The following is a 26,960-nucleotide window of genomic DNA, read 5'->3' on the forward strand; positions in this document are numbered from 1 at the left end:
TGATCTCGGGGGCCCTTCCCAGCCTTTATGCTTATTTGTTACGATTACTTGCTCTCTACAGGAGACGCACGGTAACGGGTGACTCAGCGCCCGCGGGGGGGAAACGGGGGAAAAAGGGGACACCGGGAAACAAGTGGGAAAAGGGGGAAAAAAAAAGCAGTGAAAGGGGAAAAGGCGGAAGAGGGGAAGCCCCGCGGGGAGGGGGCGGCGCGCCCGGCACGGGGCAGGCACCTCGGCGTCCCCGAACCGGGGGGGGGCCCGGGCCTGCGCCGCGCCCCGCCCCGCCCCGCCCCGCCCTTCCCGTGCCCGCCGCCGCACTTCCTGATGCGGGCCCTTAAAGGGGCCTTGTCGGCGGCGGCAGAACAAAGGCTGTTGTTGTCCACCGCGCGCCGCGCGCCGCCGGGCCCCTTTAAGGGGCGGGGCCGGCTGCCGGGAACCGACGTCGATTGCGGGGATGCGGAACAGGGCAGCGGCGAGGGGGCGGTGAGGGGGGCGGGGCCGGGCGGTGAGGGGGCGGGGCCGGGCGGGACGCCCGGCCCCGCCCCCTCGCCGCCCGGCCCCGCCCTCCCCGCCCGGGCCCGCACACGCACGCAGAGGCCGGGGGCAGCGGGCAGGGGGCGGGCAGCGATCGGGCGCCCCCCGACGAGGGACGGGGCCGGGGCTCCGGTGGCGGCGCCACCCCCGGGCCGCGCCCGCCGCCGGGCGATGGTGGCGGCGGCGACAGCAACTTCCCGCTGAGGGGCCGGCGGAGAAGCGGAAATTTGGGGGGGGGGGGGGAAGGGGGAAGGCAAAAAAAACACACACACACACACAAAAAAAGAACCGAGAGAACTTCCCCCTACGCCGCGCTGCGCCGCGCTCCGGCTGAAAGATGTCTGAGGCCGCTGCCCAGTGTTGCATCAAGGTAAAAATAATAATAAAAAACAAACCTTCTGTTTTTTTTTTTTTATTATTATTTTTATTTTTTTTCTTTATTTAAATCATTTTTATTATTTGCGGTCAGTGCGGGGCTCCCCCCGTGCTACCCCCCCCGCTGTGTTTACGCACGGAGGGCCCTGCCCCGCGCGTGTTCCTTTCATTATCATTATTCTTAATAATAATAATAACAATATTTTCCCCTTTTCTGCTGTTTTTCCCCCCGCGGCGGCGGGAGGCGGCAGCGGGCGCCCTGCGTGCTCCTTTCCCCCCGCCGCCAACTTCGCGCAAAGTTTTGCTGCCCGGGGACGGGGATGGGATGCGCTCGGCGGCGCTGCCGCGGGGGGGCTGGGGCTTCTATTTTATTTCATTTAAAAATATTTTTCCCTTTCCCCCTGCTTCCTCCCCCTCTTTCCCCTCGCTTTATTCCCTGCCGGTGGCTGTGCCCAGCTCTGGCTGCGGTTCCCGGTGTCAGGAGCGGAGACAATGGGAACAAAACCCGGCTGCCTTTTTTTTTTTTTTCCTTTTCTTTTCCATGTGTGCCCAGGAGCCCGCTGGTGGCAGCCCTTTCCCCTCTCCTTCCCCCGGCCGTGCGCTCCCCGTCCTGCCCGTGGCCGCCAGAGCCTCCAGCGGGGGGCGAGCACCCGGCCGGCTTCGCTGCACGGTGCTTGCCTGCCTGGCTCTATTTTGGGGGTCACGGCGGGTGGCGGCAGCTTGCACTAGAGAGGCACCCAGGTTTGGGGCGGCGTGGGGCCGTGGAACACCCTCTGTGTCCCACAGGCTAAGCAAATCCCGGTAAATACAAAGTGAAACGTAGCTGCTTGGTTGCTTGTTTATTTTTAATTTTCTTTCTCCTTGGTGGATCCTGTGGGAACATGGATTTGTAGGCACGAGAAAGCGAATGTCACACACAAAAAAAGTAGCGGCAGATGAGTTGTGTTTCCTTATTTTAGAAATGGGGCGTTTTGAAAATAGGAGGCTTACTTCTGCTCTTACTAGTAACGCTGCTCCTTCCCTAACCCTAAGGTACATAATAGAGTCTTATCAAAGGTGATTAGCTACCTAGCAGGACAAATACATCTTTTGGAGCCCTGAAACGTTTATATGCCAATTTTTCTTAACGTTTAATTAGGCTTTTCTCTGGAGGTTCTCCAAACCCACCTGGATGCGACCCTGTGCAATATGCTGTAGGTGACCGTGCTTGCCAGGGGTTGGACCAGGTGATCTCCAGAGGTCCCCTCCAACCTCAAACCTTCCGTGACTTCATGTTTACATGTCCTGCTGCCTATTTCAAGTGTTGTGCTGAACTTAGTGCAGTCTGAACTTACTTTGTAGCGTGCGTTTTCTTTATGTGCTGACTCTTGCAGCTGTCTGTGTAGAGAGACAGGAACTACCGTCCAGGTGAAGTACTTCAGAGGGTGTCCTGAGGGCCAGGAAAAGGAGAGTAATTGGAATGGAGGAAAAAGTTGAAAGGGGGACAGAGGAGAAAGCGGGGAGAAGTTTTCTTTGGCTTCTTTCCTGGTGATGATTTTAATAGTTTCAAATATGGGAAGTACAAGCTTTTGGACAGAAACGCGTATTTCAGATGGTAACATTTCTTTACCGAGCTGTTCTGGATAACTTTCCCTTCAGTTTTTCACTCACCCCTGTTTTTTGGGGCGCTTGTTTCAGCCAGCCCATGCGGAAGCTGGTTGCGATCAGCAGCTGGACTGGAGGGGAGTTGTTGAAGCCACGGTGTGACTGTACAAGTAGGATGTGTTATTTCCCAGCGCACCAGTCCAGATTGCGCAGCGCGGGGCAGAGGCGGAGGAGTGAGCAGGAGCCATGCTGTGGTGTGGCTGTGCTGCCCTGAGGAGTAGCCAAGTGTGCTGGGAGAGTGTTGCAGTGCTTCGTTAGGAGCCCGAGCACTGGAAGCGGTGGTGCTGGTGGATGTATTTTGTGTTTTGTTTTGTTTTTTTTTTCTTTTCTTTTTCCCCTCCCCTGACATGGGGCAAGACTGTGTGCAGTAGATTCCACAGCAGCTGGGGTGATGAACCATGGAAAGCTTCGACGAAGGGAGTAAAGGCTAGAGCTCCGTTTATGCCGGGATGCTCCATGCGTGGTCTTCCTATCTACCTTATTAGAGAGGCACTCTAATAAGATTTAGGAAAAGTTTGAGGAGGTGAAATTTCGGTATGTATTTAGCTGCTTGCAATCAGTATAAACTTGCAGTAATATCTCGGTTCATGTCAAGTACTTATCAGTGTGTATGTGCAATTGTATATTGATACGTGTTTGCTTTGCGGCAAGTGTGTGTGTTTACTTGCACTAGCTCTTTCTCCAGGAGAAGCACAGGGCTGACATCCCACTCTTGCCAGCGCTTCGGTGTGTGTGTGCCTTCCTGATGGCAGGCAGCCCTGGGAGCCCTGCTGGCCTGGTGTGGCAGGCAGCAGAGTGTCTTCGTGAAGGGTGTGCAGCTGAGGGAGCAGTCTCTGCTGGCATTCTGGAAATAGCATTTTGGGGCTCAGAGGTTGGCGTGGAGGCAGAGCCCTTGGTGTTGGCTACAACTTCAGGCACTGGCAAGCTCGCTGCTGGGAACTGGTAGGCTTTGGGCTTGTGGCATACTCCAGCCTGGGACAGCCCAAGGGCTGTGACTCCAAAGCGGGCTGAGAAGGGAAATGTAGTCTGGTTGTCATTATTGGATGCCTTTTTTGACCCTGCTGTTGGGATGTTACACCGGTAGCAAACCTGTTCTCTGCTCCTGAGCCTTAGTAGTTAACAGATACATTATCATATATACTGTCACGATGTTCCGCCAGCTCTCCCTACCATATGAGCAAGTGACCCTTACGGCTTTGCCTCTTGTCCTCCAGCCAAGAGAAACGAGGCATGGGGAGAGCACAAACATCTTGACAAAGGCTTATTACACCAGAGCAAAGGCACACAGGAGCTAGGGCTACAAGCTTGGTGCCTGGACACTGATGGTGATTTTTGTGATCAGTTAGGATCCATGTGGTAATGAGGTCTGTCTAAAACCCTACCTGGAGCTTTCTGATTGTAAGGGTCTCTCTTTTTTTTTTTTTTTTTTTTTTTTCTTCCATTGAAATAGTAATACCTTAAGAATATCACTGTGCTATCATATGGGGGCTCAGAACTCAGCAGGCAAATAGAAGGGTCCTGAAAGCCAATAGAAATGTCCCATAATATATGTATAAAGACACATAGTTACTATATCTATAAAATAAACCTGGCACTTTCATTTCCTTAGCCTGATTTACCATGTGACCATACAAACAAGTGTGTTGGCACAAGCGCGGAGTTGTGGGAGAACTAAAACCAGGAATATGCAGGGGATTGGCTGCTTCAGATCCCAGAGACCAGGGCTTCTCCAAGCCCAAACTCCCCTGCATGTGTCTAGCAGACGTTTGAGCTGTGTGCTTTCTGTGGGCAGCACTGAATGTGTGGAGCTTTCCTGTGAGTCAGGTTTCACAACTGGCTCCTGTGTCGCGTTGCCTTTGTGAAGCTGTGTGCTGGTGGATGTGAGCGCTCTCCCTTGCAGTGAGCCCCTGTGATTGCACAGACCCTGCAGGAGTTGGCACAACCCTGTAGCTTGAGGATTCATCTCACCAGTGCTCATTTCAGATTCAAGGATGTACTTTGTAATTGTTTAAAAAAAAAAAAAAAAAGGAATAGGGGGAAAAAAAGACTGCTCATGTAAGCCGAAGGGCAAAGAATCAGCACGGTGGTTGAGCTTTCAACCTTAACTGGCTTCCCCAGATTTTTTTTTTTTTTTTTTAATTTTAAGTAGTGCTTTATGTTTCCTAATATTTCATTAATACCATGATGTTTTTGTGGATAATTCTCTCCCACCGAAAGCTTCCCATGCTAAGCAGGGACTTTTGAGCACCAGGCAGACAGAATCCTGTTACCCTTAACCATGGATGAGTATCTGTTAGCAGGGAGTACACTTCTTAATGTTTATTAGTGAACGTGTGTACCAGGAGGCTGATCCTTCTTGTGTTAGTGTCAATGACAAAACTCCCATTAATTTCAGAGGGTGTAGGACTGAATGGGAGAAGACCAGTTTAGAAGTACGTACGTATTTAACGTCTGATTAATCACTTAACTCCTTGGCACCGGTTAAATTTAATCCCTCTGAAGCCAAATTTTACTAACACAGTCCCAATTAAACACTGGTCATTACTATTCACTGTGTCATTATAGGCAAAGTCAGTTTCCTGGGAGGCAACCCATTAAAGCAGCAGCCCCAATCTGAAATGCCCCAATTAAACAGAGGATACTTTAATGATAATTTACATGTATATTACACCTTGCATCTCAAAGTGCCTTTTGAAGGGAGGTGGCTAAGCAACGCTCTGCTGATAGAAATGGTGATAATCAGGAGGTGAAGCCTCATACGGTTACACAGAAGTAATTGTTCTGCCTTTTAGAAGAGTTATCTGGGTCCTCGAGCGCTTCCCAATGGCAGCTTGCATCCTGAGGTCTTCTGACAAAAGGCTTCCATGTAATCTGTGAGAAGGGAGAGCAAGGTCAACCTGTGGTTTTGGACAGCAGTATGGTTCTGACCTATGCTCCAAAAATTGACTGCTTTTTTTTTTTGCTTTTTTTTTTTTTTTCTTTTAATTGTATGCGTTTGCTTTGGAGTTTTAGTGATTCAGTTCCATCAGCTGGGAATCCCCAGAGCGACAGCAAATCATACGCAAGTGCTTCTGAAACTGTTTGCTTTGGCCTTTGCTTTCCCTATCTGTGAAACAGGCATAAAATAGTAATGAGCTCACCTCCACAGGGTGAGGCTGAACGTTGGGAAACAAATGGTGTTCATCACAGACGCCAGTGGTGGGCAGATCCCATTTGCTCCTGGCTTTTTAGGTTGCACAGTGTGCAGGGAGCAATGGTGGGTTTTGGGGGGCAGCAGCGGTGGTTGTTTTCTGGCTGTTGGTTCTTCTGGCTGGGTTCCCCCACTACCGCTGAGCAGTGGGGGCACAGCATTGCAGCTCAGTCGCATCTGTAGGCACCTCAGGCATTGCTTGGGGAAAGCTGGCAGCACAGAGCGGGCACAGGCATCCTACCGCAGCCAGAGCATCTCTGCTACCTTCCACCATCTCTCCCAGGACTCCCTAAAGTCACATGCAAAGTGGGCTGTGCACATGGCTGTCCCAGGTGATGTTTTTCCTGGAGGAAGAAGGATGTAGCTCTCTGTTAAATTCAGCAGCAGCTCATGTGCAGATGCTGCTCTTGAAGAAGTTGGGGACCATAGGGTTGCTGTCCTAGGACTGCACTTCTGCACATGGCTGTGAAGTTGTAAAGTGTGCTTGTTGATCTCAGGGGTGTGCTGAGGTTCGGCCTGAACAGAAACCAAGCAGGCTACCAAAGCTTCTTGTGCTTCTGACAGCAGAGTTATGGCAATTGATTCTACTATTGGGTTGTTTTTTAGGTCTACAACACCAGCCAAATGTAGGTGATGGTGGTTCTGGTGTTGCTGAGCTGTCTTTAGGCAGTGCTTTATTGGAGCACAGAGGACAGCTATTTGTTTTACCTATTTCTTTAGTAGCATATGGAACTCAAAACTAGGTTATACCGTTGTGTTTCTTTTTTTTTTTTTTTCCACTTCAAAAATTCCGCTGCTGGCTAGAAAATAAATGTAGAAAACTTTAGCTGAAGTTGAACTTGTTTATGGAATACTTGGAACTGCAGTAAATAAAGGATTTTGAATGGAGTTAAGCTTTTCACTGATAGATGGTATTGCTTCTCCACTGTAATAGCACTGAGCTCTAAAGTGAACTGGGCTTAGCAATTAAGGAAAGCTATAAATGATTCTTCATCTAAATGATTTTCCAAAGGTTATTCCTTGTTAAACTGCATGCAGTTTTCTTTGCTTCAATGTTGTCCTTGTATAGTTTGCAAATAGTGTTACCATTAAGACGGTCTGGAGAGAGGATGGGTGTGAAAGAGAGACGGACACTCACAGTGGTATTTATGTTGGTGTTCTGTGGAATGTTTGCACATGGAAATAAATGGCATTGTAAATCGTTTTTAGAATGTGTATAATGCCAAGAGTAACACTGGGCGTGACCGAGAGAGTTAAATGTTAGTACAACCCCGCAAAAATACTTCGAATGTGACAACCATGCTTTACATGTTAAAATATTAACAGCTGGCTAATATTAAATCCAGAGTTTGGATTTTTAATTCTATAATAAAATGCTCTTATAAATAGGTGCTATGAGCGTTTTCTTTTTTTTCCCCAGCTAGCCTGGGTAGGATCTGATCAAGCTTGGAAATTATTTATTTTGAAAATTCTTGAGAGTTTAAGCTGGAAGAAGCCAACTGGCACCCAGTAAGGAGTATCCTTAAAACTGATGGGATGTAGTAGAGAGTGGGATTATTTATATAGTTTGTATTTCAACACACTATGGATGAAGTGATTTTTCCATTATGCTTTCAGTGGGTTCCTCCAAAACATCTATTAACAGAAAGCAGGAGTGTTTTCTAAATTGTATGCGATCTTGTGGAAATCCAGGGGCTTGGAGTTCTACCAGATAAATGAAATGTTTAATAGAAACGCCAGAGATAGTACTGCTAGAATTCAGAGACATATTTATCCACTTTGTAGGGCCACAGTGAGGCATTCAGCATCTGCAAACCACGTTTTCTTTTTATTTTACTCCTTTTTTTCCCCCACCTAAAAGGGACTTCCAGTAAAAGAAGTTTCCATTGTTGGTGGGGCACAGTGAAACTACTGATGTGCTTGGAGGTCAAATGGAGCAAACCCAATATTACAGCACTGGAATGGAGCTCCTTCCTGCAATCTAGGAATTCATCTGAGGTCTGTGTTGGGATTCCTCCCTATGACTGATATAATTCTGCTTTCTTCTGGTGGCGTAGACCAGGACAACTTTTTCACTGTACATTGCCCCTTGAATGGTGTGTTCTTACCTTCATAGCTATCCTGTGCTTAAAATTAAAAGCACATGCAGAAACAAGCCTCCTCCAGCCTGTCCTGGGCCTGAGGTTACAGGTGTGTTAGGATGTGAGCAACCAGAGGCTCCGTGGTGAGGCTCCCGCTCCTCAGTGGAGGCCACTGGAAGGTGGGTCCTCTCCTCCTTGCTGTGCCAGTGAGGAATGGCCTTGGGTGTTTCCAGTGGGCACCACTGAGGTGCCGCTTGAAACCCGCAGAGCCACTAGGGTAGCACTGGCAGGTCATCATCAGCTGTTTCACTGCCTTCTCACCGCGGAGGCTCTGATCCCAGCAGCCTCACCCCAGCCCCAGAGGACCAGCACCCTCCAGGTTGGAGCACTGCCGTGCTTGGTCGGACAGCCTGGCTTAGGCATGTGTGGGTGCCAGGTTGAGGGGTGCAGCTGGGGCTGGGGAGCTGAGGAAATGAAGGGCTGAACTGTTTTCACTGAGGGACAAGGATCTTGTCAAGTCCTTGGGTGCGAGGAAGGGCACCAGTTTATAGGAGCAGGAGCACTGGTAGATGTAAAACATTTTTCTCAGTTGACAGTCCGAGTGGTTGTGTCACTGTCAAATGACTCAAGCAAATGCGATCTCTGGAAGAGAATTTGGGGAAGAGTGTGGGAGCAGCTTCCAGGGGAAGAAGGTTATGGGCTGTAAAATATTTCATGGCATGTCGCCTGAGATATGTGTGTGTTTCAAGTTGCACAGTAAACAGTGGGCTCAGGCACCACGGAGGTAGTGCTTTAGTAAGCTGGGGTCATCTTACGCACTAGCTGAGTCATCAGAGCAGTCCATGACTGACCATGTGCTGGCTGTTATTACCTCCTAACTGGGACAAATTACAACTTCCCTTAAACCTCAAAGCAAGAAGAGAGTGAACTAATAGCACACACAGCCAGCTGAACCATGCTGATGGGCAGTAGCTGGGTTCTGCAGGGTCAGAGAAGTGGACAGAGGGAAGTATTCCTGTTTATTTCCTTTTCCTCTTGGTAGTTTTAGTTTAGGACTGTCTTCTGATAAGCCTTCCAGAACTGGTCTTGCACCTGGAACCTGATTTTAGGAAACAGTTTTGTGGACAAGCGAGAGAGAAAATAGCTCAGGTTTCAACTGGGGGCCAAACAATCAATTAAAACTGTAGTAGGAAAAGAACTGAGAGCAATAGAAACGATCTGCCTATTACGTTTTAAATCCATGCTGCGTATCAGTTCTTGTTACAGCATGTGTTTCTTGGTTATTAAGAGGGCTTGTAGTGGCACCAAAAAACAAACAGGAATGAGTAGTGAAGTTGCAGGAAAGCCCAGGGAAACTTCCATAGGGGGCAAAGCTACATTGCGTACGACTTGCCAAACAACTCAGTTTGGGAAAGGAGACTGCTGAGGGAGGTATAACAGAGGTCTATAAAATCACACAGTAGTAGTGTATGGGGAACAATTACTTCTGATAGTACACAACTAGAGTAGGTAATGAAATTACCAGCCAGCAAGTTTGAAACGAGTACTTTTTCCCTCTGTGTTAAATTATGGAACTCACTGCTGCGGGATGCTGTGGAGGCTAAAAGTATAAATGGATTTGAAAAGCAGGGTAGATGAACACACATGAGAAAGATACCAAGTCTGACAGCCTTTAAGGGGAAAAAATACCTGTCACTACACTGGAGAAAGATTGATTTTTTTCAGTCTGTTAAGCCTTTTCTGAAACAGACTTTGTGTCTCTTAGAGACGAGATCCCAGGCGAGATAGATGTACTCTGATGGTACATAGGCACGTAGATGCTCCGATGTAAAATTTAGTTTGCTGTAAGACTGGTCTCAAGTAGTTATTTGTCTCCTCTGAATTGTTTCCAAAGTCTCCATCTCAGCCCCCAGCTCTTCATTTCAAGAACACTTCTGATTTGGGAAGAGAGCTGAGGAAGATTTTGTCTGTGACTTTGAAGGGTTTGTGAAGTCTAGATTGCTAGGAGTAGCAAGAGATTGGTTTTGTTGCTTTAATTATTCAAATGAAGGAGGGGAAAACCTTCAGGGAATACATGGAAGGGGAATTACAGATCAGCATTAAAAAATGGAAGTTTTCTGTTTTTGAGGGAGGGATACTGTTTACTTCTAGGAGCCAAATGTGGGTTGAACTGTACTTTTCCAAAGGTCTCCCAGTTCCCATTATCACCCATGTGAAATGTGTTCCTGAAGCATTAACTCTTTTCCATGTATGTGACAAATCAAATGGTGTCCCCACTGCAGCCTGCAGGGATTGGCATAAGAGTAGCTGCTTTCGCTACCTGACCAAATGTTGTGAGCAGTGGCTGAACTGTCTCATTTGCAAAGTGCTGTCATATGTACAGTCCTTGCATCAGGCTTGTGCTGCAAGGAGAAAAATTAATTTCCAACATAATTTTTGATTTTGATCCATTTTACATGTGTACTTCTTAGTTCTTTTTCCTAAAGAGAAGCTGATCCACGTTTGTGAAGAGCCATTAAAATGTATTGATGTGCAGCTAAAAATGGCCTGTAACCTAAATTTTGTTCTCCTTTCTGCTAATCTATATGGTGTCCATAAGCATCTGTTTAAGTAATTAGATAGCCTTATACAGACTTAACTAAGACTTACCTTTTTATTAAATGTTTTGATTTTGGAAAATAATGAATGACTTTATTTGATGAACGATCAATTTTTATTTTTTAAAATGCTAGATATGATAGACTGCACATGGCTTTGCAGTGAAATGTAGTTACAAGTGCAACCTTCCCCTAAACACCCCTGGGCGTTAAAAGTAAATATTTTTAAAAATAAAATAAATAAATTGCTACTTCCTTTTCATGTATAATTATCTGGTACATTTTGAGGTAATATATCTAATTGATTAAAAAACAAGATTTTCTTATTAAGCAAATGAAATATCATCTTTTTTTTTTTTTTTAATTACACTGATTGTTTTTTGTCATGCTGATTGAATATTAGTAGATTTTGCTCCCTCACCCTTCATGTTTATTTGTTGACTGGAGGAAGAAAGCAAGCTTTCAATTTCTGCATTTTCCGGGTTTGGGTGAACCAGTCATTGGGATGAAATAATTGACTAAATTGAAAGAAGGAAATATTTTCTCCGTACCCGTTGCTAAAAGGTAGCTTGTCTCTTTGGCAGGCCTAGGCTCTAGGTGGATGGCAATGGGTCCCACTAGTTCAAGTGGCGTGACTTCTGTTCTTTGGGATAGATCCGTACTTCAGATTTACTTTGAAGTTATTTTCTTTATTACAGTTGTGACTGGGTCTCAATAGACTTCTTTAGTTTCACGTATAAATGAAGGGCCTTAGAAAAATTATATGTGTTTAGCCATAATGCCTTGGTGGATTTTGAAAACAGCATTAGTCAGAAGGTCCTTCTGGCCTCTGTAAATTATCTTCTATTGTGATTTTTCATCTAATGCTTTAGTGGTAAGACCAATCATGAGCAATGTAGGTCTGAAGCAGTAGAAGATCAGCAGACGTTAGGGGTATTTCTCCAGTTTAGCATCAACGTTTGGTTTTGCAGACAATGGGGAAAAGCAGCGATAAATGTCAAACAAGCTTCCTGGTTCCAAATTAAACTGAAAAACAAAACAAAACAAAACAAAAAAACACCTAACAAGGCTTTGAAAGAATAGGTTTTAACTTGCATCCCATAGTACAGGTGTCTGTATGCTTTCTAAGGTACTTGAAAAACTCCGTTAGTTCAGTGCCCTCATGCGTGTGGTGTTACAGCCAGTTCCTTATGAGGTGGGGAGCTATGATTGCCCTGCTTCACGAGTAAGGAGCTGAATGGCTTCATGTAGTTTCTTGGTACTTAAAGCTGCAGTAAAATAATGCCATGCTCTCAGAGCACAGTCTCCTTGGGTCCCTTGCCTGCATCCTACCTGGGACTCCCCTGTCGCTCTTTGCTTGGCAGATCACGCAGTGCTCAGGGTGGCCTGCCCCATCACTCATGGTCTCCCTTCCTGTTTACTGGGGTGAGCCCTAAGAGAGGTGGTCCTGCTGCTCCTCCCCAGGTGGCAAAGAGCTGTACTGCCATTGTTTCAGCTAGTCAGAGAGAAGGAGAACTTAAATGTTTGTGAAAGAGAGGGCTACTTTCCTTTGGTCTGGAGTGGATTTTTATAATCCCCTATGGATTTATATTTGAAAAATAGATGTTTTTGTTCAGAATTCATCACTGTGAGCTTTCTGAGACAGTTTTTTTTTGACATAGACTTGAGAGCTCTATAAAAATTGTTCACCTGCAGGTTTTTCTAGATGTATGCTGGTGCTGATGAAAGTCCATGTGAGCAATGCTGTACTTCAGGGTTGGAATTTATGTCTTAATTTCCAACAGAGCTCCCCTCATATGCAGCTCAAAGCCTATCCGCCTTCACAGCTAGACAGACATAAATGCACTCAGCACTGCTGCAAGATGCAAGCTTTGACATGGGGTGGCTCTCCACGCCTGTATAGATAGGTAGCTGAACCGAACACAGATTGGGTACTATACCTGCATTAAGCTATGGGACTGTAACAGTTTTCTGGAGTTAGTGGAGGAAGGAAAACATAAGCCAGGAAAATAGGGTGGGATTGAGAATAAAGGATTTAAGAAGTAAAGGGAATAAGTTTGCTGTGACATCAACTACAAGCAGTTGGGCCCATTGCAAGCTCCCCTGAAAATCATGAAAATTTGCTCTGGAAGGAATTTCTCTCTAGAGACAGAGAAAAGCTGAATTGGCAATGTTTTTTCTTGTCATAGGAGAAATCGATTGTATGAGATCTTCCTATGAACTAGGAAACTAGGAGGATCAAATGGAAGCATCCAATAGTTTTAAACAGAAGAAAGGTGGTTTTTTTTTCGCAATGTACAGTGAGGCTACAAAATTTACTGCCAGAAGTTGCAATGTAGGGCCAAACAGGAGACCATTTTCAAAAGACAGCTCATACTAGATGGATCTATGTGGGACCATTAATTGCAAAGGTAAAGACACAGGCCTTGGCTCAGAAAGCCCTGGACCTGTAGATTGCTGGGGGAGCGTGCAACAGGGTTGTTCTTATGCTCTTTCCCTGAGCATCTCCTACTGGATGTTACTGGAGATCTGGTACTAGCCTATAGAGACCTTTGGTGTGACCAGAACTACTGTTTTTCTGTTTTTGTTTAGGCTTTTCATATTTGGGTGCTGTGCTGATACCTCTGACAAGTGAAAAAACAGTAGTGGAGAAAACCACTCGTGAATCAAGCCTTCTACTCCATTTTTTGCTCTTGTCATGGTGTTTCCTCAGCAGAGGCAACCTGACCATTTGAAATTCATGAGGAGGAGAATGTTCTCCAGATTAGGAAGGACTTCTCAGTGAATGTCATTCTAGAAAACTCTTGGGGATTTTCCTGTCCTTGATTCTCCTCCTGGGCTGTGATGCCATTTGTTGGCATAAAGTACTTTGACCTGTTTTATTTCTGTAGGTTTTTCCCAAGATTTGGCTGACAGAGAATGGAAAAATAATTAGATTCTTAGATCATTCAAATGCTACATGCAGTGTCAGCCACACCTCTTCTGATGGTTGATAAGAGACAAGTGAACACAGTTCTTTGCAAGATGAGGGTATGTTTGTTTGGATGACACAAACATGCCACTGTGTGACTGTGTCGCTGATGAACAGGTGTTATACAATACGGGGACAGCTCCAGCACTTCCATTAATCTGCTCCATCAGCGTGCCTGCAGCCTGCTTTGGAGTGACTATCTTAATTTGGTAGTTCAATCTCTTTGCCTTTCGTTCCCTGACTCTTCTTTTCAAGTTCCTAATAGCTGAGAAAATTGAGGAGGAAGTGTTGTTTACTGAGTGCCTGGACTTCATTTTTTCTACTCATAATGATTAAGAAATGAGTAAGCTGGCAAACAGGATCTTCTCATGGGACCCTATATACATAAAATGTTTTCCATCAGTGCAAGTGAACTGTTTCTCAAACCATTGTTGTCCTGTGCTAATGCGGTTAGCTGGCAATTAAAAAACTAGAAAGGTGAGCTGGCTGAAACAGAAGAAGGAGAAGAAAAGCCCTGCAAATATTTATGTCCTCTACCAAGCCCTGCATCTGGAGTGGTGTGCCACAGCAGACAGGTAACAGAGCAGCTAGCTCTCTTGCAGTACATATGTGCTGTCTGTATGTGCTGCACAACCTTCTTGCCTTAAACTGCCTCCTGAAGTGCTCTCCCCCTGCACCAGCCTGATGGTCCCTACAGGGACAGGCTCCTCCTTGGCTCTTCCAAGCCCTGGCTGTACACAGAACCCAAATGTCTGAAGATGTTATACGCACTACCAATGCACAGAAACAAAAGCAGAAGTTCCCAAAAGTCTCAGGTAGTTGAGGGAATTGTTTTCCCAGTGTTAAACACAAGCAAAAGTGAATTAAAATATGTCCATGTACTACATACCAAGTCACACTTAAGTTTTCCTGCCTCAGTGTGTGAGCACAGTAGTAATATGATCCTGTGACCAAGGAGCATATTATTTGCCCAGGTATTGTTGATGATCTTTAATATCCGACTTCTGATAGCCTAGCTAATTGCACTCAACTTTTTAACTTTTAGTTTTCCTACTCAGCCTTATGCTTTGGGTATCACTGTTGTTCAAGGCATCACAGAACTGGGTGCAGAAACACCAGCTGTGGACAAATGAGCATTTGACTATGCACTCTCAAATGCAACTCTATTTTTAGGCTGGGTGAAGCAGGGCTAAATTTTCTAAGGCCAGCCTTTTTCAGCTTTCAGCCTTCTCCTTTCTCAGATTTCCAAATGGATAGTCTGTTCATTCACGCAACAGTCTCCATGTTGTGTTTTTCTTCAGGTTTGTACCTCAAGTTTTACCTCTCCTTTAACGTCACTGGAGCCCAGCCCTGAAAAGTGGTGGTGACAAGACTAGTGGGAAAACACAGCCCTTGAAGATTGCAAAGTCCGTCCTTTTGTTGTTCAAGTCATTTGAAACAGGAGCTAAATAATATGGCTGGCTTTAAAAAGCAGACATATTCTAATCTGATCTTTTCCAGTGGAAAAAAGGCTAACACAAGTGTTTGATAATCTACATGGCAGTACACAATGGTAAACTGGGATTGGTTTAGACCATTAATGGAAAGTACCTTAACTTTGATTTCTTAATGTTGCGTCAGCTGAAAAGGTAATCATAGCCTTTCTGACTTCCCACTGCTGCTGGCTTGCCTAGCATCTGCCTGAAATGAAAGGGCAGCACGTGGATTTCAGTGTGCAGAAGTAGCAGGCTGCTCGCGTGGCCAGGTCGTTAACTTATTTCCCTCCAGTCCTGGGCCTCGCTGCTTTCCATTGTTCCTTCTGCTGGGTGTGGGCTAGTTAAGTAGGCCTGGAAACCAAGCATTTTTCCAGGCGCAAGTCGTTTGTGCCGAGACACCTGATTCTCTCAGGGCCAACTAGTGTTTAGCCTCCTCTTTTGAGTCTTGAATGTTCTGTCAATTCCCTTTTCAGAGGGTAAGGGCATTCTGTCTAAACTCTGCCACGACTCTTTGTTAGTGTAAAAGTGCACGTAGGAGGTCACAGGCTATCTCAACAGGCTATGCCCTTAAGCTGTTCAGTGAGGGCCTCTATGTAGAACTGTTTTCTTTTGAAGCATAGTAGGATTTGGCACTGTTAGAGGTGAGGCACTTCAAGGCTGTGAAGAAGAGTCCTGCTCAACATGTAATGAGGCAAGTGAAAATTGTGGCTTGGTCAGGGGTCCTGGATCTTCATCCTGCACTGGACCTGCAGGTTCCTGAATTCTTTTGTGGTGTGGCTATATGATACCATCCCTTCCTGCCTCAGGTGGAGTCAGAAAATCATTAAGGTTGGAAAAGACCTCCAGGGTCATTTGGTCCAAACCCCCTCCACCTCCCCCAATATTACCCACTAAACCACGTCCCTAAGCACCATGTCCAACCTTTCCTCGAACACCCCCAGGGACGGTGACTCCACTGCCTCCCTGGGCAACCCATCCCAATACCTGACTGCTCTTCCTGAGAAGAAATGTCTCCAAATTTCGAACCTGAACCTCCCCTGACCCAACTGGAGGCTATTTCCTCTTGTCCTAGACGTAGATGTCCAGATGTCCATAGATGTTCCTGCGAAGGGATATTTGCACATGTCCAGCCTGAGGCTGATGTGAAGCTGGTTGCTTCTGCACAGGCTTTTTACCATTTTTTAAAGGCGCTACAAAAGTGCACCATTGCTATTTTGCTGAAGTAGTTTGATGAGGACCTCAGTGCAGGATAAGGTGATAGCACCCTGGAAGATCTTGTCCCACCTTTTCTCTTTCTTTTCCCTTGGGCTGGCACAAAAGTTTGGGTGGATGTCTGCTGGATAGAGCAAGAGACCAGGATTAAAGTGGACAGCGTGTGCTATCACGAGGCAGAGAGCAGTGTGGAGGTGGGAACGAGCAGCTGGGAACGTGTGGAGGGCAGGGCACGTTTTTTCTGTGGTGTTGTCAGTTGATTTGGGATTAAAGTGCTGATGAAACACAGAGCAAGGCTTTGGCCAGATGTGTGTTACCTGGAATTAGAAACAAAGCTTGTAAAGACTCCCACCTGCTTTCTTTATGAGGACTGTCCCTTCAGGCTAGATAGAGTAGCTCCAGGAAGACTGGTCACTGTTAGCTTTTGGCTGTTAAAACACAGTTCTGTGTTTGCTGAGAAACCAATTCTCCTCTCCTTATGCCAGCAGACACCAAGCATCTGAAACAGCATGGGTTGTTCTTGTAGCGTGAAGGGGAGAGCTGTTGCCTGGAGGTATGAGCGAGCCTTCTGGTATCAGTGTGAGGCCCCACTGCTGTCATCTGCAGGCTTCCAACTGTGCTGTGGCTTGCTTTGCATTTCTGCACGCACCTTGACCATGGTGTTTGGGTGTAATTGTAGGAGAATGCTGCTTTAATACAAGAAAGACGTGCAAGTATCGAGTCTTCAGAGATGGACTGAGAACTCCAAATGCCAGCCCCCCACATGTTATGATTGCAAATTTATGCTGCTCTGTAGTGCTGGTGCTGACAGACAGTCTGGACCTACTTAACCATGTGTCAAAGCGTGAAGCCTCTCTGGGTCAGGGGAGGAAGTTCATCCCATGCGCCTAATCTAGAGGTCATTTCAGAGTTTCAATTATCTATTAAAATTGCGTTCCTGAAACATGCAAACACGGAAATGATACGTTCGTTCAGCTTGTAAACACTGACTCTTCATGATCCACATTCATCACAGCTTTCCTGGGAACTCGATAGATGTCTTGTGTTGGCTTTGGCATGAAAGGAATTTGACATCCGCTCTATAGAAAACGAGGGCAGCTTATAGATTTTGTTTTATTTCTCTTATGTTTTATATGCTGGCCTTGTGACACGGTTATAAAAATATACCAGGCTGGCACGTATACTTTGTTATCCTTGACAGGAAGAATAGGCTTAGGTTAAAGGTACTGTACAGAGATATAGGAGGTTTTAGTTCAGTCCCTGCTCTGCCGCTGCATGCTCTGTGTCCTTGAAATCATTTAGTGTGATTGCCCCTCTATAAAGTGAAATGCCTATCAAAATGCAATCTGATCAAGGGTAGAAACTTCTTGTGCCTCTGTAATATGAACAATTAGTAATGATCTTGCTGTAACCCTTACTGGGATGATTTTTTGACTATAATCCTACATTGTGGGATTATAGTCAGTAAGACAAAGGGTCTAACAGTACCTGGGTATGATTCTTGGTCAGTTCACTTTTTGTGTTTTAAACCTTCTCTTTTGAACTGCCTGAAGACTCACAAAGATACTATTGTATTTGTTCACACGTGAAAGGAGGCCTGAGCCATGGCTAGGATAATAACTTAAAATTTAACAAAAATTATGCTCTGCACATTTTAGTATTAGAACTGCTGAGCATCAGTTTGTATTACCCCAGCACTGGAGATTTGGTTAGATTATAGTAAAACAATTCCTTCCAGCTGGTAGGAGCTTAGATTATCATTGTGGTGAAGACTTGAAAAATTATCCTACCTCTTTGAGAGTTACTTGAAAAACTGAAAAAAAGCCACTTCTGCAGCTAAAGGAGGAGGGAAGTCACTCTTAATAACACAGGTATTTACCAGAGATTAGTGGACAATATTTTAGTGGACCTGATGCCTGTGCTCCAATGACTTAAGAAGTTTTGACTGAAGCCTGTAGTGGTAATTGATCAAGGGATAACTAATAACAGAAAACTTACTGTTAGGCAGTGGCACTGGCTATACTGAAAGCTAGTCAAGAGACAGATTTTATGTTACACAGGTGACATAACTGCTTCTAAATTAATTCATCTTCCAAAGTTCAAACATGGGATGAAAAAAAAAGTCATTGGTTAAGAAAGCTTGGATGTCAGGTCAGATTCCTAGGTATTTGTTAAGGAAATTTGTTGAGGAAATTCAGTTTGTCTATTTATTTTTATTTATTTTGAGTTACTCTTGTACAGAGCAGAATGGAATTCTGAGACAAGACACTGATTCATTCTTCAGCTGTTCTTCCTGACTCAGCTTAAGGAAGTTGACTGAAACATCACCTTTCTCTCAGAAAGCAGACCTGTTTTCTAATAGACAATTTCTCATTAGCTCTGCAGATGATGGCACCAACAGCAACAAAAATAGGAAATTGTGGTACTAAGTAGCTTTTCTAATTTAATTTTTAATGTATGAATTTGAAGGCCAGAGGGCCAGTAGGAAGCCACAAGAGGAGTCCATTGCATCTTTTTAATCAGTGTTTTGCATCCTACCCATGGCACCTGCATGGCAGGCAGATGACAAACCCTCTGTTGTTTTATTTTGTTTGTTTGTTTTGTTTTGTTGTTCTTGCCCCTCAGCCCAGCTAGTTGTGCATATTTCACGTCCAGTCTCAAGTGAGGCTGGTGACCTCCTGAAACTGTGCAGGTGTTGTGTCTCTTGAGCTGGCTTGATGTCTCTGTCCAACAGGCAGCCTGTTTGGGCAAGGGGTGATTCGCTGGCTGTTCCTGCTCTCATACATTGGGCAGCAGCCTTTCTGCCTGATGCTGTTGCTTCTCTGCAGCTACAAGAGGTAGCTTGCTCTCTGCTCACCTGCCTCCTCCCCAGCTCAAGATTTTACAACTTGAAGACCAACAGATCTTAAGGCTGACCTTGACTGGATGAGTCAGCTCTCTTTGATGTGTGTGCACTGTTGATGGGAGAGAAAGAAGGCAGGGACGCACGCTGGCTGTGATACAAGGCTGCTTTATGCTGCCCCACCTCAGTGGATCACATGGAGGCATCTTTTCGTCCCAGACCTCTGAACTTCCTGCAAGTTGGAAAACTAGGCTCACAGACTTTGACAGGTTGGATTTGTATTTTTTTTTTTTTTTCCTCTCAATTCAGGAGGGGGGGCTCCTGTGAAACGTAAAACATTCAGGAGGTCTCTCAGACAAGTATGACATTGATGCAGCAGCTATTGATTACTTGGGTGAGCTGCTATCCACTTGTCTTCCATTCACAGAATCACAGAAGTGTTTGGGTTGGAAGGGACCTCTGAAGTTCATCTAGTTCAAACCCCCTGCCACAGGCAGGGACACCATCTACTAGATCAGGTTGCTCAAAGCCCCCTCCAGCCTGGCCTTCAACATTTCCACTCATTCATCTGGCTGTTATTCTGTTAACAGTTCTTTGTGTGTATTGTGATTGGAAGAAATCTCTGATGTTACATCACTTTCTAGTATATTTACAGTGCTTGTCTGTATTGGTTTTGTCTCTGGTCCTATCTCAGAGAAATGATTCTCTTCTCCTTCTCCTCCCCAATCACTTCGCACCTTTTAAAGGTACCTTGGTGTGGAGGCAGACTGATAGCATTGCAGACTTGTTTGATGTGGATGGAATGAAAACTTGTACCAGGCAGTGAAGAGGTCCAGTGATGAATGATTTTGTTTTCTTTAGCATAGGAAAGAAAGGAAGCCTTATCTAGAAGACCTGGCTATTAACAAATAGCCATTAGCTCTTGGAACACTGTAATTATCAGAGAGAACTCCTAATGATCTGAAAGAGTGTTTTTTTTTTTGTTGTTTTTGTTTTTTTTAAGATGAAGGCAAATGATGTAAAAATGGAAATGCTTGATTTAGAAACATAACATCCATGCTAGCCCTGCTGAATGACTGTGTGTTGCCCTCCGTGCTTCTCTGAAATACATCCTACAAGCACTATTGTCTCACCGGTAGTGCCTGTTAAGGGACAGTGGCTCTGTCCTGGCCGTTGACTTCCAAGGATTACTCCCTTCCTCTTCCTTTTCTATGCTAAAGTAGTAAATTTTTGTCACCATGTTTGAGAACAGGCACTTTCTGAGCCTTCAGACTTCTGATGCACAGAATCTGCATCCCTATTCAGTTATTTGAGCAGCTGGACAGAGGATTTTGGAGCTGCCCCTGCTGCTTATGTTTCTGAGAATCTTTTTTTGTTGGATCCATCCTTGAATTAGAGCACTGCTCAAGCAATGTTATTGTGCAATTACTACTTGGGACCAGTATAGCAGACAAGGAAAGGTGTGTGTATGTGTCTGGGAGGATGTTTTCAGCTCTGTAAGTAATAATCTCCAGCTCTTCGTGGGTCTTTCTTTCTGTCCTTTCCCCTTACCACCAAAGACCATTTCTGCATGTTCTGCTGGGGGGCTGAGGTTTTCTCTGGAAGTTAGGTGCCAATGTGAGCTTTAGCAGGAGGTGGTTGAAGTGCTGGGGGGGAGGTCCTTCTGAGCATCTTCTCTTTCCTGTGGGATATCCCTGTGAAGAACTTCTGGTTCTTAAATGCCTTGAGAAAGGGCAGAAGGATAGGTTCCTGGAAGAGTTTTCATTGCCCACGGGACCCCAGAGGAATTTTGCGTGTGCTTGTAGCCATTTTGTGGTGAGTACAAATGTGCCTTGCTCTGTGCTTCTTGGAACTGTGGCTTGTTTACCACTTACATCTCAAGTAGCGGTGCTGCACGTTTTGGTGTACCGTTCTTGACTCCCACAGTCCTGCAGTTGTGATGGATTTTTGGCCACCTGTGGTTTGAAGCAGTGTTGGTGGGGACTGTGTGCGTGTGTGTAGGAATAGCAGATTAGAAAATGAGAGGTTGGGAAGTTCAAAGAGCTTCCTGAAAGTGTGGGAGTACAGGGCAGAGAAAGGAAGAGAAATCTTTTTGAAGCTATATCAGTTCTTTACACGGACAGGAATAGCAGACAGAGCATTTTGACAGAGTGGCCTGAGGATAAACGTAGTCATGTGGCAAAGCAGTAGCACTGTAAAAATCACCACTGTCCACTAGCAAATCATACTCTTCCAACGTGAGTGTAGTTTTACCAGCATGGCTGTGTCCATGGAGTGCACTTCTAGCATCATAGTAGGTCTGCACATGCCTGTTGTGTATGGGCAGCCCTTCTAAATGATGGAAGAGGTTTGAGGGGGAGCTCAGATCGCATCCCATGACATACATCTCCTGTACCTGGGAGGAGCTCTGAGATAGCTGGGTGTTCTCTTGCAGATCTATAAAGTGTATGGTTTGTCAGGCTGGGTACCGGTCCATCAGTGTTAGCATCCTTCCTCCAGCCTCTGTAAGATAAGAAGGGCGGTACTCCTTGCCTTTAAGCCAGCTATGTCAGGTATTGGATGCGTAGTGTGTTGATGGGACAGTGGAGGCTTGCTTTCTAGTCATGGTAGCAACCAGCACCTGAACTTAAAAGACTTCATTTACCTCACTCTCATTCTGAGCTTCCTTCTCAAGAGTTTTCCTGACTCTTTCTCAGCTACGGATGACAGCCGAAGTTTGTTCCCCATAGGGCGTTAAAATGTTATTAGGGCAAACTGCACTTTTTTTATCCTGTTTTAGATTTTCCAGGCATTCCTACCTCACTGCTACCCTCTCTTGGATGGCCCAGAAATTCTCTGTTGGCTTGTTTAGTTAGCTCCTGCTCCTTTTTTATGCGGCATGTAATCCTCAATACTGCAGTAACAAAGCTGCCTTTCCATATGGCGTAGTCAGAGGGGCAATCCTTCCTTCCCCCTTAAGCAGCTATGTAGCCGCTGAATGACAGAGGTCCACTGTCTGCCTTCTCCAGGTTGTTTGGAAAATGCCTTGACACCACAGGACAGGATAAAGAGCATGGGGTATGAGGGAAGTGATCTGCCGGACAGTAACTGGGGCTTGCATCCACAGTGAAGTGAGGCCCAGTTTTGGTTACATGTTCTCGCCTCTCTTTCCAAAGGTGTTACAAGGCAAATCAGTGTTGTTTCCTCTGCTTTCCTAAGTGGGGAAGTGACAGAGAGGGGAAGGCTTATTTGTATATGCCATCCTGAGATGGGAACAGCGACCTAGTTTGTCCTAGCCCAGTGGACTGGGCATCTGTGTAGCACTTAAGCACATGCTTAATGGTAGACATGGCAATCGTGCCCTTGGAGTTCCTTCTCTCTTCGGAACAGCATGAACAGAGCTGTTTGCTGAGCACAGACTGCAGGGCTGTTTCCACTTATGCCAACCCATTAACATCACCCAAGCTTGTCAGCCAGCACAAAGCTGGATTTGCTGGTGTAAAGGATGTCAACATCTGGCCTGTAGAACCTGCTTTACCAGTAAGGATGCATGAGATGAAGCAGAGAGTCATCTGTACCAGTAAGAAATGTTACCAGTTGGGTTGCAGGAGATGGAGACAAACAAATGTGGCCTTGTGGTTGGCTCATGGATGGAGCTGTCTTGAAAAGAAACTCATGATCCTCCAGGTGGGCTCAGAGCAGTCACACACAGACAGCACAGGGTCACTGAGCAGACGCATCTGTACAGCCATGCTGTGACCCCTGTTAGTCATGCCTTGAGCATTTAAACCATGCAGTGCCTCAGTTTAAAAAAAACAAAAACAAACAAAAAAACAACAACAACAAAAAAAAAACCACAACCTAAGAACACAAACAACAAACCCCAAACCAAACACACTGACTTTTTCCATACATCTGCTTCTCTGTCTTCAAAGACAGCTTCAGTCTTCACAATCATCCTGGCATAACGTGTTTCGTGATGATGCTAAGGGGCAGATTTAGGTTGGCAGGGGAAGCTGCTTTAATGAACTCAGAGGTTTGACAGGCAGCCTAGTATTTGTATGAGCAGCAGTTTATTGTTCCAAAGAAAATTACCTTTTCCAGAATCTCAACTTGGGAGCTGTTTGCAGGATGGTGGGATTTCAGTGCCTAGAAAGAGTGTTACAAGTCCATTTGCTGCTTGAGTTCTTCTCACACATCATGTGAGACATTCTTCATTTTTTACTCTGCAGGCCGATCTCAGTTCAGTATATCCCTCTGGACATTTTGATCATCTTGGGGCCTTTGCCATTGATTTTGGAAGGATGTGATTCAAAGCTTTCACCTGGGTTGGATTTATTCAGTGAGACTGTTTACAAGAGGACAAGTTTTAGTATTGTGCCTCTGGAATATATATACTTTTGTTTCTTTACATCTGTAAATCCAGAATTTTTGTAAGCAGTATAATCATAGCATCAGAATTTAATCCATTCCATTTAGAACCAATGGCAATTTTCATTATTTATTGCCAATGAAATAAATTACTGCTCTTAAATTTGGGATCAAAATGAGTCTCTGTTGTGTGTTACTACTGTGTGCTATGTTATGTGCAATATACATTATATACATCATAAGATGGTATGTGCAATATATGTTGTTCTCTTAGGGGCTGTTCCCTGAGTCCTCTATGTGCTCCTCTTCTGTGCCTCAGTTTTCTGTATTAAAAAAGGAGGAATGCTGCTCTCTTGCCGTACAGTGCTGGGAGGCTTTAAGTGTTTTGCAGTCTGCAAAACACAGCAATTCTCAAACATGCTGTTCCACAGAATGTAAGGACAAAGTGGTAACGGTGACGGACTGATGTTGTCTGAGCTGTTTGAAACATGTGGATAACTTAGTTTCCAGGGAGGAGAAGCAAATTCTGTGAAAGATCGAAGGGGGTGAACTGATGTATAAACTGATGAGTGGAAAAGGAAAGCAAGAATTGATATGTGGAAGGAGAACAGAAATTGATCACTGCCATAAAGGTACTACTGAACTGTTAAGGATCAAGTTAATTTAAACTCTTATAATTTTGTAGGCAGAAGGGTTAAGAATTAGTTAAATAACATGAAGAACATAGTCATATTTTGTTCCTCCCACCCCTCTCTCCTTAAGTAGTTAATAGAAAGCTAAAGCCATAGTACAAAAGGAATATTTTCTCATTTCTCTCTTGTTTTGGGAGATGCATGGGGTAGATGTAACTAGTGGTTCAGAAAGGGATTGATCATCTTTGCAACATCTCAGAAGACCAGGATTAGCAATTAACAGAGACCTGCTGGAGAAAGGAATATACTCACCTCTCTTAGAAACTTGCAATTTGTGATGCAAATTGGGGGGAGCACAGATAACCAATTTTGACATTTGTCCTTAACTCACCCAGGTAATTGCCGTATATTAGGTGTGCATCAGAGAATTTTGCTGAACTTTCATAATCAAATTAGCAGAATTGTGCAAGATGTGTGTGATCAAAGGTTTTATGATTTAGGCCTAGCTCCTGTAAACATCTACTGAGATTTTTATGGACCTGTACGTAGTTTTGGCCAAATACAGATTGAGTCTGTTGATGGTTTGGGGGTGAAATAATTGAAAACTTTTATGTTTACAGTGATGATCGTGGCTAAAAGACTAAAACAACAGCTCTTGATCTGAACATTCCCAAATTTGGAAGTCTGAAATCCACATCTGTTTAGAATTTTTAGATGGAAACATTTTATCCTTGAAAAAAAATCACTGATGCTTAAATAACCATGAAATAAATCCATCAAGAAAGACAAAACATTATATGGAGCGTTTTGTTGTTTTTGTTATTTTTTTAAAGTGAATTAATTGCAGTGCTTGTCATCACATGGTATATTTAATTCACACTACTAATTTCATATTGCTCAAGGTAAAAGAAGGATGGTAGGTGAAAGCAAGGTGTATGTCATGGCTGAACAGGCTTTGAGACTTTCTCTTGGACTGTCTCTCACTAAGAAAGTTAAGGGTTAATAATTTACTCTGGCTGCTCTTGATGTATGGATATAGTCTTCGCACACCAAGAACACAGTTCTACAAATGCACACAACTCCCACTGGGTTTGGTGGGATTACTCAAGTGTCTGAATGCCTCCAGGCTTGCTGCTCAGTTTTGTATGATTATTTCTTTTTAGAGTCCTTTTTAAAAATACACAGGAATTTAGCAATTTCCTTTATACAGTGCCTCAGCCAAAGCCCACTGAAGTCATTGCGAAGGCTCCCACTGTTTTTAACTGGCGTTCAGATCTATCCTGTATTCCTTATGGCCTAGTCTACTGGGTGTGTGGGGTGATGGTGGGATGTTTAACTACCTCAGTTCCTCTAGAATGGCTATCCTGCTGTAATTTAGTTACTGTGGAATAGATTACCCACATTACTAGCAGCATAATTATTCTGGAACAAAAATACTTTGATTCCAGAGTTGTCTCCACATGGGTAGCTACTCTGAAATAAAAAATTGGGCAACAGCTTCATCTGCAACAGTTGTGCTGCTCAGTTGCCTTCTGTAGGCAAAGTGTGTTTTAAACTGAGGTAAAAGGTAGCGATATCAATCCCTTTTTATATCAGCACAGCCCTCCTGCTGTAAAGTTTTGCTGAATTGTAGTTATTCTAGTTAAAAACAAACACAAAGCAAGAGAACAACCCCAAACCCAAATGTAGACAAGCCCTTACTATGGACTCTAGCCAAACTTCTGATCCTGCAATCAGATCTGTGTAGGTGGACCTCTGTGCTTGTTACTTCAGTGGGACTCTTTAAATGTGCAGATAGCCACCTACGCCGATCTGATTGCAGGATTGTGGCCCCATACTAGTAAAAGAGCATAAGTGTTGGTATTGCTTTGGGGGTGAACGCATGGAGAATCTGGGGTGTGACCCAGGCAGTTCAAAGCACTGGAACAATGTTATTTTTGAGATCCCTGAGCAAGGTTACCCACTCTCACATCTCAATGGAGATGTTGATAAACAATCTAGAGGACAAATTTTATCTGTCATTGCATTTTTGCACTAGTACAGAACAAGAAAAATACCCAATAAATTAACTTATACTGCAACATGTTTGGATCCTACAAATGGTCTTGGAACAGACCCCAGGGATGAGATTTTATAGTTTGCATTGTTCGTGCCTGAATCCCATGGATCTAACAAGATCCATAGGCCTAAGCATTTGGGGCTCATTTGTAAAGTTTTTACATTACTCCTTTCTACTTTAGCTGTGCCTTTAACCTCCCTAACTTTTCTATTAATGTGAATACTGGCTAATACACTACACTTGTGCACATGCATGATGTTAATTCCAGATACTTCACAAGCCAGTTTTTAGAAAATAACCTACATGATGATGTGCTAAAGCACCCACTTCAGGAATAAAGCAGGAGCTTAGCAAAGCAACAACAAAAAAAGATGGGGGGATTAAAGTAAAACTTACTTGGTCCCTTCCTTTGTAATACACAAATTCATATATGAGTATGGAACTTGCAGGATGAGAAATAGAAGTGGTATTAAGTGGTATTTCCCATGGAAAATGTCAAAAGAAATTATATTTTTATAGGTTTTCCTTTCTAATTAAAAAACATGTTTTTACATCAATTTTCAGAAGAAACACAGCTTTCCATAAAAGCAAGGACTTAAGTTTGTAAACCACAACAGAAGATCAGCCATTTCTCCATCTGCTCTGATCTCTGCTATGAACATCTGTCGTAAAAACTGTTGAGTGCCCTCAACTGTTATCAATTCAAATAGGTAAGGAAGCTTATCAGCATGTCACAGGACTTGGAGAAATCAGGTTGAAGACTTGGTCAGATGTGATGTTCTGTCTGAAACTAACTTGGTTTGAAGAGATGCTGCCTCAAATGCTTCTTGCCACATTATTTGTTCTTTCCACTTCCAACCCCACTCTTACTCTCTCATGTTTGCCTCTGTAGTTGCTTCCTAATCTGTGAAATTATTTGCTTTTTAAAATTATTGTTAATGTGTTCTAGATAATGGATTTTGTTTTATTTTTAATTAGGAAGTTGACATTTTCTTTAA

At 44.4% G+C, this 26,960-nt stretch overlaps 1 protein-coding gene across 5 annotated transcripts in view; it reads left to right on the forward strand.

Moving 5' to 3' along the window:
* Positions 1-641: 641 nt before the first annotated feature.
* Positions 642-26,960, forward strand: part of ETV6 (ETS variant transcription factor 6) — a 143,867-nt gene continuing 117,548 nt past the window's right edge. For 2 of the 5 annotated variants that reach the window (XM_084537065.1, XM_084537066.1), the window contains exon 1: positions 646-904. In XM_084537065.1, coding sequence (XP_084393191.1) covers positions 872-904 — 33 coding nt within the window. In that variant the 5' untranslated portion in view covers positions 646-871. Of the gene's footprint in view, positions 905-26,960 lie in introns of all 5 variants that reach the window. The other 3 variants (XM_084537067.1, XM_084537069.1, XM_084537068.1) reach the window with 3 other exon arrangements.

Source organism: Aythya ferina, assembly GCF_964211825.1.
Source record: "Aythya ferina genome assembly, chromosome: 1".
In the NCBI taxonomy this organism is placed as follows: Eukaryota; Metazoa; Chordata; class Aves; order Anseriformes; family Anatidae; genus Aythya; species Aythya ferina.